Raw genomic sequence first — 18,034 nt, 5'->3', positions numbered from 1 at the left:
ACAGCTGCGCTTAACAGAAATAAATTACAGTTCAACACATATTCACACAAAAAACACTTTCAAATCAGTGCATGTGTTGTTTAATAAAGCATTACAAACAGCTACACAACATACAGTACGAATCTGTGACACGAGAACAGAAATTGTACGTATTGCCAATAAGCAATATTTGAGAATTGGATTTTTTCACCTTCCAAGTTAACATCACATTCCCTCCAGGTGTTTTGGACCATTGACCCCTCATTAGAGTCACCCTAAAACTATCAGTGTCCAGTTACCACAGATACACCGCTAGATTAGCCTCGGGGCAAGTGTCTCATCTCACACATGGCCTAACTGTCAATCACACCTGTGTGAGATCTGTTAACCAAGTAGGTTTGCCATTACCAATAAACTTGTCCTATTGTATTGGGTCGCTAATGGTATTTAGTAAACAGTGGTTTTAATTAAAAACCTCTCACACATGCTCGTGTTCCCAAATACCCCCACAGTGTGTGTTTGTTGAGTGTTTTCACATGGTCATTTACTGACCATCTGGAAGGGACTCTCCGTTGTTTGCTCTTTGTTTGTGAAGCGTCAGAGTATCAGCGACTGGTTTAATCCTCCTTGGCTTGTCTGGCTTCTGTGGGAGTCACAGACTGACTGAACGACTTTAATCTGCCGCCTTTGTCTTATCGCTCAGTCTGAGCTCAACCTGAGGACTGACTGTTCTCTTTCAGACGCTTCATTCACACGAGTGCTGGAGCAAAATGCTAAGTTTACAAGCTTTAAGCCAGTAACCAAATTCTTGGCAAGGAAACCGCAACCACACAGTCCCACTTTAAACCATTTTTACGTGGAAGCTGAGCGATGCTAGAAGCGTTTGTTGACGCATTTGCATAATGTTTTGACTGTGACCTCAATTATTGACAAGACATTTCTCTGTTTGTTGGTTTCTTTTTCCCTGCTTCGCATTACTTATATTACTTCAGCCAAAAATCTAATTCCACTCCTTGTTTCAAATGTCTTACTATCTTTGCATGCTTAAGAAGATAATGTTAAGTCAGTATCTAAAACAAAAACATATTCAATTCTCATTAATTAGCAACTACATCTCAACAAACTATCGTTAGGGTCAGGTAAGATGGCATGTACTCGCAAAGTTACTAGCCAGTTAAACGTAGTTACAAGGTTAGTTCTAGTTAGCAGAATGCAATCAAAAAAAAGTTAGTTTGATACAGGTTTTAGGTGAAGTGTCCTAAAACCGCCTGCATTGCTAGAGACAAATTAAACGCATTACGTTTGCATTTTATTGGCGGTTTTGTAAAACGCATGCATGCAGTCTCAGCGCTCGAGTGAGAAACCAAGCAAATCGTATCTGGATCCGAGAAGTATGGCGTGCTGTTACATAACCGAAGAGAAAGAGATGAAAAGAGAGGCAGACAGAGTGAATACGAAACATCCTCCAGGGAAAGAAGAAGCTGTTTCTGCAGAGAAACTAGGACTGCTTGAGCTCCAGAAGTTTTCTGCTCTCATCATCGCTGTTGAGTAACCGGCTTGAGTTGAAAAGTGTAGCACCGTAATTAAAGAGAACTTCAGAACGCGCTTGTCTGGTAACCTGAGGGAATAGCTGGAGTTTCTCTTTATTCAGCTGTGGTGAGACTATGGGTGAAGGATTAGTAGAGATTACACTGGGATCCTCGTTCAGATAACTTCATCCTCTGCTTTTCTTCCCTCAGTCACTGCGTATAAAGCACCTGCAGCGAAAACGCTTCCGTCTCAGACGATGACAGTCGGACGGCTCGTTCTCTCGCACCCTGTCACCCTCATTAAGCCTGTCGATGAAAAGCGTAGAAACCCTCGTCAGATATCTGCATGTTCCAGCGGCCCGCCAGGCTTCTAAAGTTACAAACCTCTAATCCTCCGGCTTTGGCAGAAACAACTTTGGTATTGCGGCTTAAATGGGTATTTTGAAAGTTTCTCAGGCCTTTTGGTGGTGGGTGTTTTTTTGGCCGTCCGTGTTGAGAAACAGATGTTGGCTGTCGGCCATCTCCTCGGTCTCATTGACTGAGCTGCTCTGGCAGTTAGCTTCGCTGACCTCTGCTTTGAGCGTGTTTGGCAGGCATTGTATGGCTCTTTGAAAAGCGGCTCGAAATCTTGTTACATCACAATGATCCGACCATTGGAAGCGCTTTATACAGAGACACAAGAGCGTCATAACAGGTGTCTTTTACTAATAGCTGGCTAATCCTTTCTGCCGAACAGTCGGTTAATCAGCAGTCACTCCAGGTTTACAAGTTTCCTGTGACACCCTCTCGTTATTTTCACTTTCACTCCAGATCTGGAGATGAAATCCATACCTCCAATTACTCTGAATGTCATATCTATAAACACAATCCTTTCATGTTCATATGTCTAATAAGCAGGAGCATAAATGCCATGAGTCTCACGAAACCTGCACAGTTTAAATTTGGAATAGAATTCTAGCACACACTCTTAAAATTAAAGATTCAAAAAGGAGGCGTTTTGCAGGAATGCAATAGAATAAGCATTTTTATTTCCATGCACGTTTGTAATGTTGAGTGAAATACAGACTATATTGCATACCAGCATGGTTAGTTATTTATTTAGTTTGTTAGTTTATTAGTTCATTTTACTCTACTTACATTTAATAGAGTAGTATGGCATTGATTCAAACTTAAAACAAATAGCCTGTTAATGTAGGGTCATATTTGATTTATTGTTACTATTTTATTTTAGTGTCAACTGTTACATCACCAAACCACATCATAATACCCATAAACACATACCCATAATACATAATTCAGTATTCATCCCAGTAATCTCTTAGCCCCCCGTTGCTCTCTCTTTTCTTTCTGTTTTGTTTTGAATCAGCATTAAAGAGTATTTAGTATGAAATGTTTTTCATACAGTGCTGTCGTGTCTATGTTTAGCCCTCCCTTTGTCTCATCCTCTGCTTGATTGATGGCTGATAGTGTCTTCTGGATGTGCACGTGCACAACTGTGATGGCCTTTTGCTTGTGTTCTCAAAAGACCTCTTAGTTTGAACCTATAATGTGTCTTCATTAAGACTGAGAGCCTCTTGCAACCATAGATCATTACAATGACAGGACTTGCACTATGCCACAGTCAGCAGATAATTGTAATTCGAATAGCGGGGTCATTTAGGGTGAGCTTATTAACATATGTATAGCCCATCGGATCGGTCGTCAATATGATGTCTAAGTCTCTCATTTTCTCTCTGTCCGCTCTCTTCGCTTCAATCATCCATCTTTATCCATCCCACCTGTCAGTTATTGGGTACTTTATATATGCCGTCAGACGCCAAACGGCCATGAAGTGATCATTGTGTATCCCTTTTAAAGCTAAGTTTTCACACAACTGCTTCCTGTTGCTCAGCGACTTTGCTTGGGAAAGCAGCAACTAGATTTAGGAACGAGGATGTCCATAAAACGAAATATTGTGAAGACGAATTGATTTTGTTTAGCTTTGAGAAAAGAGGGCTCTGTCTGTTTTATGTGCCATCTGTCTGCATATGCCAACCTACTGACCTTGCATTGATTATTACACAACATTGAAAACTTAATTGAAATGATGGCCCGTGTCAGAGCTTTTTTTGTTCATCAGTGGCATGGCCATTACTAAAGGTCATGACCCATGACCCCTTGTGAGAGGTCCCAAAAGGGGCTCAAGGCTCTCATTCAATAGTTGTGGATAACTGGGTTGGACACGCAGAAACCAAATACATTCACATACTTTTCTTTGGTCTTCTACACCAGTGGTATTTTAGTATCATTGAAATGCTTTTTTTAATGTCATTATCAAACAAAATAAATAAAAATGAGAAATGTTGCTTCCGAGACTTTGTAGTTAATTTTCTTTATTTTATTTCAGTAGAACTTGTATTATTATTATTATTGCTATTATTAGTGAACAATTACAAGCCTGCTGCTCACCTTTTCATTTTTTTGTCATTCGATTATTTCAAAGGTTACATTTAGTCAATATTCTGTAATTTCAGATTCATATCGTCCATTTTACTTGACCCAATTGAGTTTTATTTTTATTTTATTAATATCAGCAGATCTGATTAAAATAATTTAGCTATCCTCATAGCACCTGCGTATATTTTATGTTTATGTTTGTTTTAGTTGCCAATAATAAGTTATTATTGACATTTAGTCAGTATTTTGTATGTCATAATCATTTTTTGTAGAGGCTGCATTTAAGACTGGTGGGAAAAAAAACTCTAAAGCTGTTTGATCCTGTCTCACTGCCTCTGATGTCAGTATTGTTATGGCATAGAGTGGCACAGAGTAGATGGTTCCAGGCTGGTGTTGTTTTTTCTTTATTTATTAATGAGGACGAGGCACTTGGGAAACGAATAGTCGAAAGATGAGGAAAAGTGATGGAAAAAATGTGAATAATTTACTTGCACATGCTAGCATACACAGCCATCGACATTTCAGAAGCTTCAGCTGCTGCAATTCCCGCTATTCTTACTGTGAACCCCAGTCCATGAACTTCTTATGTATTTAATCTGTTCTGCATATTCTGAAGAAGCCATGAAACGCATTCCGCCAGGAATCATGCTTCAGGAATGACTGACAATAGATTGGCCAGTTAATCCCTTCCACAGATTCAATCACACAGCTAACTCGAACAACAGATGTCAAATAATACGCCGCTGCGCAATGTCGGCGAGGGCCCCGGGTTGCCCACCTCTGAAACCCGATCTCCACCTCCCCGCGATGGGTTGGTGCCCTGGCGTCTGTTAGCTCATCTGGAGAGGGGCTTTTGAGAGTGAGGTCAACGGTGTGTGTAATAAGCTAGCGCTAGCGGATGGCTAGTGCCCATTCACATGCTGATTTTCTAGTCGATCCATTTGCATTAAGTGCAACCTAATTGCCAACTGCGGCCTGATTATGGTGCGTGTCGGCCGGGATGAAATATGACCTCCCATCTGCACCCGCCGCTGCTCAACTGATGTCAGATGGGCGTAAATCTAAAGAGAAAAGGACGTCAGAGTTTTCAACACTAGTGAAATACTGCCACTTTGAAATGGGTGATGCATGCTTGTATTTATGGAAAAGGAGAACATAAATTAGTTTGTGCACTGGAACAATTGCTCTCTTTGTTCATGTAGGCTATGTTTTCCGTTCAGTATTTTCTTCGTTTTGCCCTCTTTTACCTGTGATGTGGTTCGCATAAGTTTCGCAAGAAGGAAAGCTTGCTTCCTTCTCTCGGTTTGCTTGACTGTCTATACAAATGTGACTCCTCAGTTAGTGGCCGATGGAATTTTGATGAGCCGGAGAGGAACAGCTGGAGTCTGCAGCGGTTTAAGTGACCATGTCGCCTCTTCTAGACTCTGCTGTTACCATCGGTTGCAGTTGTGAGAAGAAGCTGAGCAGCTGTATTGGGTATTGGATGGTCACATGGCTTTCAAAATGATGCTGCCATGATGTGAATCACTAGTCCATTTACTCCTTCACTCTTTTCTTGTAATATGTTTATATTTTGAGGTGCAGAACCTGCGGTCCTCTCTTATATCTGGTTTCTACCCCACCATGGTGGCTTTCAAAGACCAATGCATAAAATTCTCGTTCTACGCCACGATTAAGCTCCTGTTCAGATCCACTTGGGAGTCTTGGGAGGCCAGATTTACCAATAGCTTATGTCAGCGCCGTATTTTGGAGTTAAAATAGCACTTAGGTTTTACTAAATGTAGTAAATAATTATATAGGAATAGTTCAGGATTCGCTAAAGATGCGCAGTGAAGAATTAGCGCTGACAGAAAGGCTTTGAACAGTTATTTTTGCGACTCATTTTATTGATTGTGCATTTATGGGAGGACACAAAATTTATGGGAGGATAATGTTAAAATGAATCATGCAACTCAAATTACTAATATTTGCGGTTGTCAAATTACTGACATTTGCACCGTTATTTAATGCCCAAAAACAACAGGCGGTATTTTGCACCGCTCTTGGTAGTTGGCGAGGGTCATTATGGAACTGATCTTCTTTAATGATGTTCTTTAAAGGGTCATTGGGATGCAGAATTCTTTGCAAATGAGCTGAAATGTGTGTTGAAAGTATGTGTGTAATGATAAAAATCCACCTATTGTTTTTTTTAATCCCTATTTTAAAATCCTCGTTTTCAAATCAGGTTGTTTTGAAGTTCCGCTCACAATGTCGTAGTTCTGCGAGAGTTGATTGACAAGGCCGTCTTTACCTTAGCTCCACCCTGATTGAGCTGCCATCAGTCTGTCAAGGCAACATGTCTCTGATTAAGCGATTGAGGCATTTTGTTGTTGGATGTAATAATAAATATAGCCGTCATCAGTTACACTTACCAACATCTGAACCACTGAAGACACCGAATATTAACGTTTCTTTCATTTTGAGGGAAGTGCACCGATCTCAATCTATGTTTGCACGAATCATTCATGATTTAGCTTTAGCTACAGAAGAAGTGAACATAAGGGTTTCTTGAATCATTGCAAATCACTTTTCCTAATAATGTGCTGCATGCAGTTAGCCAGTTTTGTGGCTGAAGTGTACAGTCTGCTCGTCATTCCACAAAAGAGAGGGGTGGGGTCAGCAGAGCTCATTTAAAGCAACATGTACTGGAATGGCTTGATGAAAGCAGAGCTGATTTTAAGACTACCATTGAGAAATTGCAACCAAACAATGTTGTAGACTGTTCATTAAGACTTTAAAGATGAATATAAACTTGTCGTGCTTTGTTACTAAATCACCAGCGGAATATTCCCCTCCCGTCTGCGCTTTTATGGAATTGCACTCTTATGATAACTAATGTTAGCAAATCTGATCTTTATTCGGTCTCCATAAAGATTTGCAGTATTTGTCCACTTGTTATTCAGGAGAACTAAAACCACCAAGATCTTTCTGAATTAAAATAAAAACCACCCACATTCCTCACATTGAAATATAGTTGTTAACCATCTAACTATAAAAACGGCAGACTTTTTAAATATTGTTGTGAAATGCGTCCTTCAAAGTCAGTGGAAATATGCAGTCATATCATTAGTGTCTGTATCATTAGTTGTGTCCCTCCCCACCTGCAGCGGTGACTGAGATTAATGAACTGGTGTAGCAGTTTGAGACCTCGGTGAAGGCAGACTGAAGGGTTGTGAGGTCTTAGACACGTGTATCAGGCCCTGAATACATTGAACAGCCTAGGCAAGCTCTCTGCCACTCTCTCAGCTTCGAAGCACCAACCAATCAATGATAGTGGATTAACGGCCTTAACTTCAAAGTTCATCTTTCTTTTTATGGAGTCTGCAGCTGCCAGTCAAACCTTTGCTCTAATGCTCACTTCCCAGAACTACATTACAAGAGGCAAATTTCTTTTGAGTTTTAACTTGAGATCAACATCACTTTTTTTTCTCGGTTCATGTTTGAGGTTTCTCATTACTGTGCTTGAAAAAAGACAGCAAAAAAAGTTACAATTAATTAGATGCACATAATTCAACTTCTTGAGGCAATTTGTTATGCATTTATGTTATAAAAGTTATGATTTCTTTCATTTCACACAGAGCCTAACGTTTTATGGATTGAAGTCATTATACATTACTGTCTATAAGGCAGCTTGTTTTTTGGTTTTACTGACCATAAATGTGTAAGATTGCCAAGCCCCTGCAGGAGAACGATGGATTGCATTTAATAATTGATAAAGGTCTGGTGTTGCTGTAGACAAATACCTCTGTTTACCGGAACATCTTCAGATTAAAGTGGTGCTTCTCCAATATTTTGGCCGACTGTCAAGTTTTAGAGTGTTCCTCATGAGACAGCATAGTGAATTGGGAAATACTAATATTACATTTTTTCTTGGGTCGTTGTTGGAAAGACCGGGGGGTGTGGCCAACAGCTATTATAGGAAGTAATCGCAATTAAATCAGCCAGGACATGATCTGCCATCTACACCAATGAGAGAGCTTTTGCAGTCATCAACTGCTAATTACTGACAGCTGTTCTGGTGTGCTTTTTAGCACTGGTTAGACTGCCAGTTTAGGGGAATGGGAATGCATTGTGCTGTTAGTGGACATAGTATCTTCATTTTTCTATTGCTATGTCGAATGTTATCACTTGTTTAGAGCTTCTCATTCTGTTTGGCCTTTTCTTCACACTTGTGTTTGTTTTAGATGTTAAAGCCTTTACAAGTTTTTAGTTAATATGGTGGTCCAGCAACTTAAAAAAAGGGAAGAGTACAACCAAAATAATCAAGTGCAACCAGAAAAAATGTATTTGTTTTGCCCATGTAGTTTGAACAAACTCCTAACTCCATGTAATTAACTTTGAAAGAAACCCATGCCATGTGTGCTACAGATCACATCAAATCATGTGGATTGTTGAGGAATAGAGTGCTGTTCCTTTTCTATTGTGATTTTCAAATTGCGATTTTCACATCTAGTTTTCACACCCATAGACTTGCATTGCAACTATCGAGCCTTGAGAGTGAGCACCTTTGTCCAGTAAGCAAACAGCAACCGTAGTTGCAACCATGCACCACAGACTGTTGTTTTTCAAGCTCAAGTACTAAATAATTCTTCAGCAGGTTAAGTGTTACTACGCAAAATAAGTGTTAAGACACTAGACCCGGTGAATTTTTACTCTCAGCAGTTGCCATTGTCTGCTTTTGCCTGCGTGATTTGCGTTTGAATGTTAGCCAGACTAAAGAACTTTCTCACACTGAGGAACAGGTGCAAGATTCAGTCTGAAAAAAGACTGAGAGAGCATGTCGGTGAGAACAGCGAAACAAAATGTGTCAGCGTCTCACATTCATGGCAGTTTTGTACCTCTTCGCTTCTGTAAGTGAAGAAGTTTGGTTGAGAATGTGTCTGTCTGCATTTTAGAAATGAAAGATTTCTTTGCCGCTTCATCATCTCCTCTTTATTGCTCACAGAAGCCCTCCACATCTACTCAGGCAAGGTGTATGTAGGTGCTTACATACGGGAATAAACCAGGGCTCCACCTCAGACCTCCCAATGGGGGTCCAAACGCACTCATCAGGACCCCTGCTGCGCACTTAAGGGCCCCTGCGCCATACATACACGAATCTCCAGCCTCTCTAATCGGGCCAGCCCGCTTCTTTGTCACGCTGTTTGTATCTCTGAAAGGAGCACTGGGGGCTACAGAGAGAAACAGGAATGGGGAAACGGGAACAAAAGCACGCCTCTCATCCGCAGCAGGGCTGCTTATTAGGTAGTGGCAACCCTCTGGGAGCGGGGCACTTGGCAGAGGACATGGGGTTGTTGGGGGCACAGACGTACATCAGTCAGGGGGGATGTGGGTGAAGTCAGAGACCCCTAAGCCCGCAGCATTATCACCCTCTTTGTCAAACTGCACCTGTCACTCATTTAGTACGAGAACATGAACCGGTCAAACTTTGATTCACTGCCAGGCCTCACAGTGCAATAAAATGAAAGAACGCAGCAGCTATAAAGGATAAGCGATCAAGAGGAATAGGAAGAGCTGTGGGAAGATAAAAGAGATAAATGAGACAAAGGAAAGCAGGCGATGATGAAGAAAGGGAAACTCAGAAGAATGATGACGAGAGAGATTGAATTAACACAAATGTGTAAAGAATAAAACTGCTTCAAACTCGACGGACCAAAGAAAGTTCTGTTCACAGTCTGTTGTTGGGTCTGACTGGGCTCTGTTGTGTTTTATTGCAGATTGTGTGATGTGCATTGATTTCCTGTACAGATGAACGATAAAAAGCTAACTTTCGTTTTATCCCTGAAAATGACCAGCAGTAATTCTGATTTAATCTGTCCATGCCGTCTGTACTGATCTATGAAGGGAGCTGATAGATATGACAGTCTTTGAAGGGAATTGAGTCCGCAGGGGTATAGAATTAATATGACTTAAGCTTTGAGTTGATGCAATATGACTGAGGGCACCAGCAAACCCTTCTTTTCATCTCTCATATCTCCTATGAAGATTTGGAGGACATGGAAGGAAACCAGATAGTCTGACAGAATATCAATCTGATAAAAGGAATTGGGTATTCAGCAGAGACTGTGAATCACCAATGCGTATTCCTCTCTCTCTCTCTCTCTCTCACTCTGTTTTGTTGAAAATATGTAAAGTTGAATTTATCACTCTTTGATAAGAGTAGAATGGCTCCCAGATGCTAGGATGTAGACCCTGTCCCAAATGTCACTTTATCCAGCCTAAAATGTCAAACGGGACACTGCATTCTTAAAGCATCAGCCATCTCAAGTTCTCCAAGATGCTCTACCAGACTCAAACCAGGACTACTAGTCCATTTAATCAGTTAATGACAATAAATTATCAGCTTGGACCATCTAGAAATCTGGTTGATGAAGATCTTCCAAGTCAAAATCAAATGTTAGTCCATCTGCCCTATTTAGAATAGCTTTGACCAAATATTTATGTTGAAAGAAAGTGGAATTCTGCCATTGTTTATTAACTTTGCTGTTAGTCACAACAAGAATAAACCCCACTGACTTTCATTTTATTTTAAATAAAAAAGAATGTCGTACAGGATTGAAATTTTATGAGAGCGAATACATGATTCTTTTATTGGATTTTCCACTGCATCATGACCAACCCAAAGAAACAAGCACAGTCATACGTCGGCGTCCCAGGTGCTTCTCGGCAGAGTTTATAAGCGATAGATTTACGACATCAGGCTTAATATTAGATTCATTCATCTCTTTCATTCCCATAGCCTTCCACTTTCCATTTCTAGACCAGATCACTCTGCCAATCTGCAAGCACTGTATCCATAAAGCGCCTGGTAATAACTTGGATTGCTTCACTTGATGTATCCCAGTGGGGTTCTGCATCTTTGGTTTCTTTTCCTCCCTCCTTCCGTTATGGTTTTAACTAGGCATAATCTCGGTACTGCCACATCGAGTTTTCTCTGAGCAAGAACAGGTGAGGAGCCCTGTTTAGTCCGACGCCTGTGATGTCAGTGTTACCCATGAATCACACTCGATTCAGAGAGTTTAATCTGCAACAATAACCTTCTGTCTTCAGAGAAATTGCTTTCTGGGGCCGTAAAGTAAACAGGCAAAAGGTGTTATTCAGCATATTGAGAGAGAGTCGTGAACAGGAAAGGGTGTGCGTAGACAAGAAATGAATACAACGAACAAGAAAAGGAGGGGGAAAGGCCGAGCAAATGGGGTGTGGACAATCGCAAACTGACCTTTCAGTCAGAGAACACACAGACAGATATTGAATGAGTCTCATTGTATTGGGAGAATGAAACTGCTGGCTTGTTAAATGCTGTGGCATATGGATATTTTATCTTTCTCTGCCTTTAATTGCTTTACTGTCAGACTGTTTCCCCCTTGAATCCCTCTTTAGGGAGGAGAGATGGAAATAAACATGAAGACATCTCCAGGAGGAGAGGCTTGACTGTGTGCTATCTCTCAAACAACATGGGCCCGTCCTTTAAGCCGGCTTCAAGTTGCATACAGCCTGACCTTTAATCTGATGCATAAACAAGAGGTTGTAGAAAGCGATCCCTCATCATCCTCCCCTCAGACACCACCGCCTCCTCACCCACCTCCATTGTTTGGCTTACGGCTGCATTTGTTCTAATTGTCGCCACTTTATTGACTCAAATTGCTGCCGTTCTTTGTGAGGTCTTGTTTAGCCCAGGCCCGTTCTGACGTTGATGCATGCCGGGAGGAATTTACAACCCACACGACACCTGATGTCAAGCATGCGCTGAGACTAATCATGTACGGTGGTGCTGGAGTGTTCATGGACTCCATCGAAAAGATTTGTCGTCTTTTGTGAGGGAGGATTGAATAGGGAGAGTAAACGAGATGGGTGGTCGTCAGCACTTAACAAACATGGGTGCTCTTTACGATTCCAACTTGCAAAAGCACATACCAAATTAGCACTGAAAAGATGTCGGTGAGGAATTGGCACTAAAAAGGCATGCATCTGGCCATATTGAATGTGCATTTGTAGGCGTTTACCTTTCAGATGCACAATTTATGGGAGGAGAGTATTCAACTGAATCACACAACAAGATTTACTTATGTTTGTGCTTGTCAAATTACTGGTATTTGCTCCATTAATAAACCCCAAAAATGTCATAAAACATTTTTTCATCTTAAAATGGCAAAATGGAAATGCAATTATTGTTGCTAAGTCATGCACAGCAAAGAACAGGGTATGCGTGGAAGAATGGAGAGGAATTTTTCCACATGTATTCATTTATTTGGAATTCCAAAAGAACACATTATCCAAACATAGTTTGCCGTGTTATTTTTATTTTGCTTCAGGAAATAAAAGAAAACTTGAAACCCTCAACTGGCGCAGTTGTGGCCTAATGGATAGAGAGCTGGACCTGTAACCCGAAGGTCATGGGTTGAAATGCCAGGTCCGACAGGGATTGTATGTGGGTGGAGTGAATGTTCAGCGCTCTCCACCCTTATGTATTATTTATTTGCACCTACACTAATTTGGAATTGTGCTCTTGCGCTAATTTGCTGTTTAGTAAAACCAAATGCACTTATGTGGTCTTAAGTTCTCCAGATCATCTAATAATATTGTCTTTAAACCTCATTTCATGAGTATGGCGACTTGATCTGGTTCAGCTTAGTTCCTCTACAACAATTAATTGTTCTTATAATTTCGTGATTTCCGTATAAATCATAGTGGTCTTATCCACATCTGTGCTTGTAAAAGTTCGCTTTTCATATTCTAAATTGACCTCTTTAACCGCAGTGGAACGTCATTGGAGGTTAGTCATTTATTTTGTTTAATGGTTTGATCGCAAGCCTCAGCTGGTTACTGAACTGAGTGACTCAGCTTATGGTCGCTTTAACCTTTCCAGGGTCTCACTTAGGCATTTATGACCAAATCTCTGCTGTTTGTTTTGGAGCGAGAGGATTCAGAGGAAGGCTGTTCCTAGGCAGGAGGATTAAGCTAATGGAACTATCCCTGTCCATCTCCTAATGGATAAAAAAAGGGAATAGATACAACACCGGCTTTAATAGGTGTGTAGAAAGATAGTTTAGTGTCAAGACTGTAGTCCAATGTCTCCTGAAAACAAGCTATAATCCAATCATATGACTAAATCTTTGATGTCAGCCATGCCTGTTACATGCTACTCCCTATAGTTTACATCAGAATTAGGTTTCCTAATTAAAAACAGTGTCATGGATAAGACTAGAGCGTATTTATTTGCAGATGTCCTGTCTATTGTTCTTTCCACCAAAGCTTTGTTTGCCAGTTTCCTCTGTACTGCTCAAAGCTTGTTAGCGTTTCTCTTGCCTCGAGCATAGACACCAGGCGCATTGCCACCCGATGCTAATGTGTAATCACACGTTTACAGGAGCTAATGGCCAAATTAATTTCCCCTCACAGATGTGCGGTAATGGCCGAGTGATTTGTTTATTTTTCTCAGGCTTTAACTGCTTTGTGTGGAAGTTGCAGCTGAGAGTGGTCATCAAAAGTCTACAAACTTTGACTATGGCAAATGTCTACAATTACTGCAATTTAAATCTCTTAACGCGCACTCAGATATTATTTGAAGTATACAAGACAGCAAAGACACAATGTTTTGCGTGCAGTTTCCTCCAAATTTATCATCCTTAGCTTCACTCATCCTCAATCCGCTTAACGCTTCTTTTTTGAGTTTCTACTTTTGCTAAAATGTCAGTAAATGTCAGTGGATGAAGATGATACACTTTGCACATTTTCTAAGTTATCAAATGGCATTTAAAAACAAATCCTACTTTTAGCCCCAAACTCTCATATCGATAGTATCTCACTTCCAAAAATGGATTTGAGATGCTTTCCTGTGCCTGTTTTAGTGGATTATTATACTTGGTAATGGTGTGTACACTATTTTAATGGACATATATAAGATTTGGCCCTTGAAAAAGCGAGTAGATTACCTTCCTGTATTTGCAACACCAAATGCACAAGGCATACTGCTCAACGATTCGGTTAATTTACAACACTTCCATTTTCTCCACCTTGCAAATGCATTTGATGGCCTGTGAGCTCTTCCACCGCTGCATATGAATATAGGAATGGGGCGTTAAATGAAGTAAAGCTAATACAATTGATTCTAATGGCTGCATGGAACAACAGAACAAGGATGTTCAGTCATCACCACTCATACGATTCTCATTCAGCTCCATTTGGTTTTTATGGCTGGCCATTTAGCGGCAGTTTTAATGAAGGGTGATTGGCAATGTGTCGGAGTGGCCATTTCAGTCAGTGGGCTGTTCCTGCTTGCAATCTACAATTATGAACACATTTAGACCAGACATCTCATCTTAAGTAAGCTATCAGCGTCAATGGAGGCTTAGCCACCTGTATCAGCTTCCCACAGAGATGACATCTCCGTAATTCACCCGTATGCTTTTCTTTTTGTTCCATTTTTTGCAAGCTTAATGTTTTACCTCTTTGTGTTCTCAAGGAGGTTTTTTTTCACTCCTTTTTTGAGGATTTCCTTCCTCGGTTCTCCCTCGCTCGCTGTCTGTATAAATTAGCCCGTATTATCAGACAGGATGTTGTATCATAATGAGAGGTTTGTCACCAGCAGCCCGTGTGGTGGAGTAGATAAAAAGCAGGGCTTGATTAGCGGGACGAGGCATATTGATTCCTATTGACGGTCACTTTCCCCAGCTCTTAATGAAAGGAATGCAAATGAGTCTCTGTGAGTTCTCTAAAGGGGCGCGGGGCTGAGATGTGGGCCTTTGACTCTCTGTCGTAGGAGGGACATGTATCATTGGCCATGGTTCACTGGGGAGTCCTTTGCGGAAACGTTTGGTCCGTTTCATGTTCTCAAGATGCTGGCGAGCGCAAGCCAAATGTGGAAAAAGTAATGGACTGTGTCCGTACGTGTAATTTAGCAAAATGGATAGAGGCACATGGGCTCAAATGGTGCTCGTGCTATTGATTCAGGAAGGAAACTGTATTCTTGTAAGGATTTGAGCTGCACTGTACCTTATTCAAGTGCTATCGTCTGTAGTGTGCCATCTGGTCTTTGTCCTTCTCGTGTTTATCAGGTCATAAATGAGGATATATGATTGTTTTTTCCTCTCTCCTCTATAGCAACCGGCTGGCACCCAGCAACCATGACCGGATACAGCGACTACGACAAGAGTTCCAGCAAGCCAAGCAGGAGGAGGAACCAGATGACCGTCGTCGATCCTACAGCTTTCAACAACAACAGAGGGTGAGCATGCAAGACTACTGGATAAACCTCAGCTTAACATGTGCACCCTTATCCTGACCCTTAAAGCTTCCCAGCATGCACCTCTCCAAAAGTAACACTTTAACTCTCTCACCTCAATACGCAGGCTACACCCTGCAATTGTTGGCTGCATACATCATCGATGGTTGCTCATCTCAAAAAGTAACCGTTTTAAATTTATTTTCACTTGGGAACGCAATGGTTATTTTTTCTGAAATGAGCCAGTGTCAGCCTGGTGTTTGGTGTTCAGGGCAAAGGGTGACGTACTATGATGAGATATTGTCAAGAATCTCAGATAACATGAATGGGGCTTGTTCTGTGAGGTTAGAGAGGGGGGTGCATTTGTTGCTTGTATATCACAAATGCATCTCACAGTTTATTTGCCCCCAAACTTGCTTGTGTTTGTTAGGTCTGCACAGGGATGAATCTGTTTTAACATTGTGTCCTTGAAAGTCAGTGCTTCGTTTTATTAACCGAGGTTAGAGGCTAGCCGTTATTTTATCTTTATCAGCAAGTTAAAATAATATACACTGCTGAAGAGGCTGGGAAAGAAGCTGCAAGGGGTCAAAGTTCAAATAGCTGTGTATCTTTACTCTGTAATGGCCTGAGCCAGACATGGCGGCCTGTCCTATGACTTCCTGTTAAGGGTAAAGAGGGGGGTTTTAAAAGATGACAGCCTAATTACCTCGAGGAATAGAACCATTTCCTAAATTAGAGGTCAGCGCTCTGACCCTGTCTTCTCTGGCACATATTTGGCCTCCATTTTCCTCTCAGGTCTTGAATAGCTCTACAGAGATTAGAATGTGTTAAACTCAATTAATGCATTAATGTTCTGTTTCACTTACATCAGTGAAGAGAGCTAAAAAAAAAGAAATCTGCATCTTAGACAGAAAAATTAAGACGGATGCATAATGAAAATGCAATTGCTTAAAACTGGAATCATGTAATTTATGTGACACCAGTGGCATCCAAACAGTTTTTGTTTTTCCAAAACAAAATGGAACTTTTTTTTCCGAATCATGAGCAGTCCTTGTCGTTGCAAAAGCCACATTTCCATTATCCTTCAAATTGAGAAATAGCTCACCACATCAATTTCACAAAAAATGTCCATATATTTACCTCCTGAGAGGGAAAGATTGTGTTTTAGTTACGTAACATCAGTTAATGGAAGCACTTTTTCCGATGCTAATTATTTATTAATAGTTTTTTTTATCAATATCTATAAAATATTTTGCACAAATCTGTAATGAAAACCCAGCTGCTGTCTTGTGGTTTGTTGGCAGGGTGTTGCTATGCAGTTGCTAGGGCATTGTTGCTGAAGTGAGTGTCCTGGGTGGCTGAAGAATGTCACATGGAAAGTACGCTCAAACATTGTTACATGGTTGCTAGGGTGTTATTGGTGAATGCTGAGATGCAAAATTGTCTTTGCTAGGTGGCTGCTAGGGTTTTGTAAGTGGTTGCTAGGTGGTTGCTAGGGTATTCTGGTTAGTTGATGGGGTTTTTTAGGTTAATGTTTTATGAGTGATTTGGAAGGTGTTGTGGTGGTTTGCTAGATGGTTGCTAAGATGTTGCTAGGTGGTTGTTTACTGGCAAAATCAGTAAAGTTTAAAAGGGATTTTAAACACCACTAATGAAAGATATGTAATAAGTACTTTTCCCAGTTATGACAGTAGGTAAATCTCAAGTGAGTGTTTCACTTTGGCAGTACACATGGTCTCAGCAATGGCTTTTTTACTTGAACTTCAGAGACATGTCTAGCATAGCGTTATCTAGTCTGTTTGCAGTATGAATGAATCAAAACCTCTCTTGGTACCTGATGGTGTCACATTGTCTGGGCTTCTAGTACAAGTAAAAGCCCTGTTGTTTGCACAGCGCCGAACCAGAGGAGTCAAGCTAGAAGGCACCTAATTGCCTGTGATAGTTTACATTGTTTAAAGGCCAGAGACATTTCCCGCAATAGAGTACGCTCCCTCCCTCAAGTGTCTCAAGCCTACTGTATTAACAGCTGATGGGTCGGCTTCTCAGTTTGAACAGGACCGGTTTCAAATAACTAAACATGTTAGGTGTGACCCAGGGAATGCCTTTGAGTCTTTCAGGGTATTACAAGAAGGGCACATTTCCTGAAGTCTGTGGTTTGGATGTCAAGCATGACTTTTTTTTTTTTTGGCTCTGGCTAATGTTTTGTGTATTGTATGGCAAATTGGGCCGACACAAACAATAAATGGTTATTATAGCACTAAAAGCCTGTGGAAAATGATAGTGCAGAGGTGTGTAAGGATGTGACCAAGTATTCAAATCTATCAAGTCTATGGTTTTTCTGCTATAAACAGTGTAACGCTAAGTTTTCACCTCCATGGAATCAGGTGGTCCAGGTGTTTTATCCCTGGATTGCATTAGAATCACACACTCTCCATCAGAGCGAACACAAACAGGCTCGACGTTGATTTAGCGTCTGATAGGGCCCACGAGCGCTGTGGTCCTGGTGACTTGTAGAAATATACAGCCGTCAGTCGTAGCAGCAGGTTGAGAGAATGATGTTTAAGCAGGGTAAGAGAGCGCAAGGGAGACGCGTTTGTAGCCATAACAGTCTTGTTGATCCTGCTGCCATAAGCTTGATATAATGACGTTATAAAACTGTCAAAACAAAGCTCCTCTGAGAGCATCTACAATTTTGGGGTTGATGTGATGTCACAGCTGAGAGCTTGTTCAAAGTCAGATGAGTACTGGGACATTTATAAAAGTACCATTGTATTACCAAAGTGTTTTGGACTTGGTACTGCCATTACATGTATACATACTGTACATATAT

General features: G+C 40.9%; 1 protein-coding gene across 1 annotated transcript in view; it reads left to right on the top strand.

The window, feature by feature from the left end:
- pard3aa (par-3 family cell polarity regulator alpha, a) overlaps nt 1–18,034 on the top strand; it is a 445,337-nt gene that overhangs the window by 416,757 nt on the left and 10,546 nt on the right. The window contains 1 exon segment of the mRNA XM_043225637.1: nt 15,084–15,207. Coding sequence (XP_043081572.1) covers nt 15,084–15,207 — 124 coding nt within the window.

This window comes from Puntigrus tetrazona, chromosome 24, assembly GCF_018831695.1.
Source record: "Puntigrus tetrazona isolate hp1 chromosome 24, ASM1883169v1, whole genome shotgun sequence".
Taxonomy (NCBI): Eukaryota; Metazoa; Chordata; class Actinopteri; order Cypriniformes; family Cyprinidae; genus Puntigrus; species Puntigrus tetrazona.
Note: the sequence above shows the minus strand (reverse complement) of the source record. Positions and strands in the feature narration are given on the sequence as shown.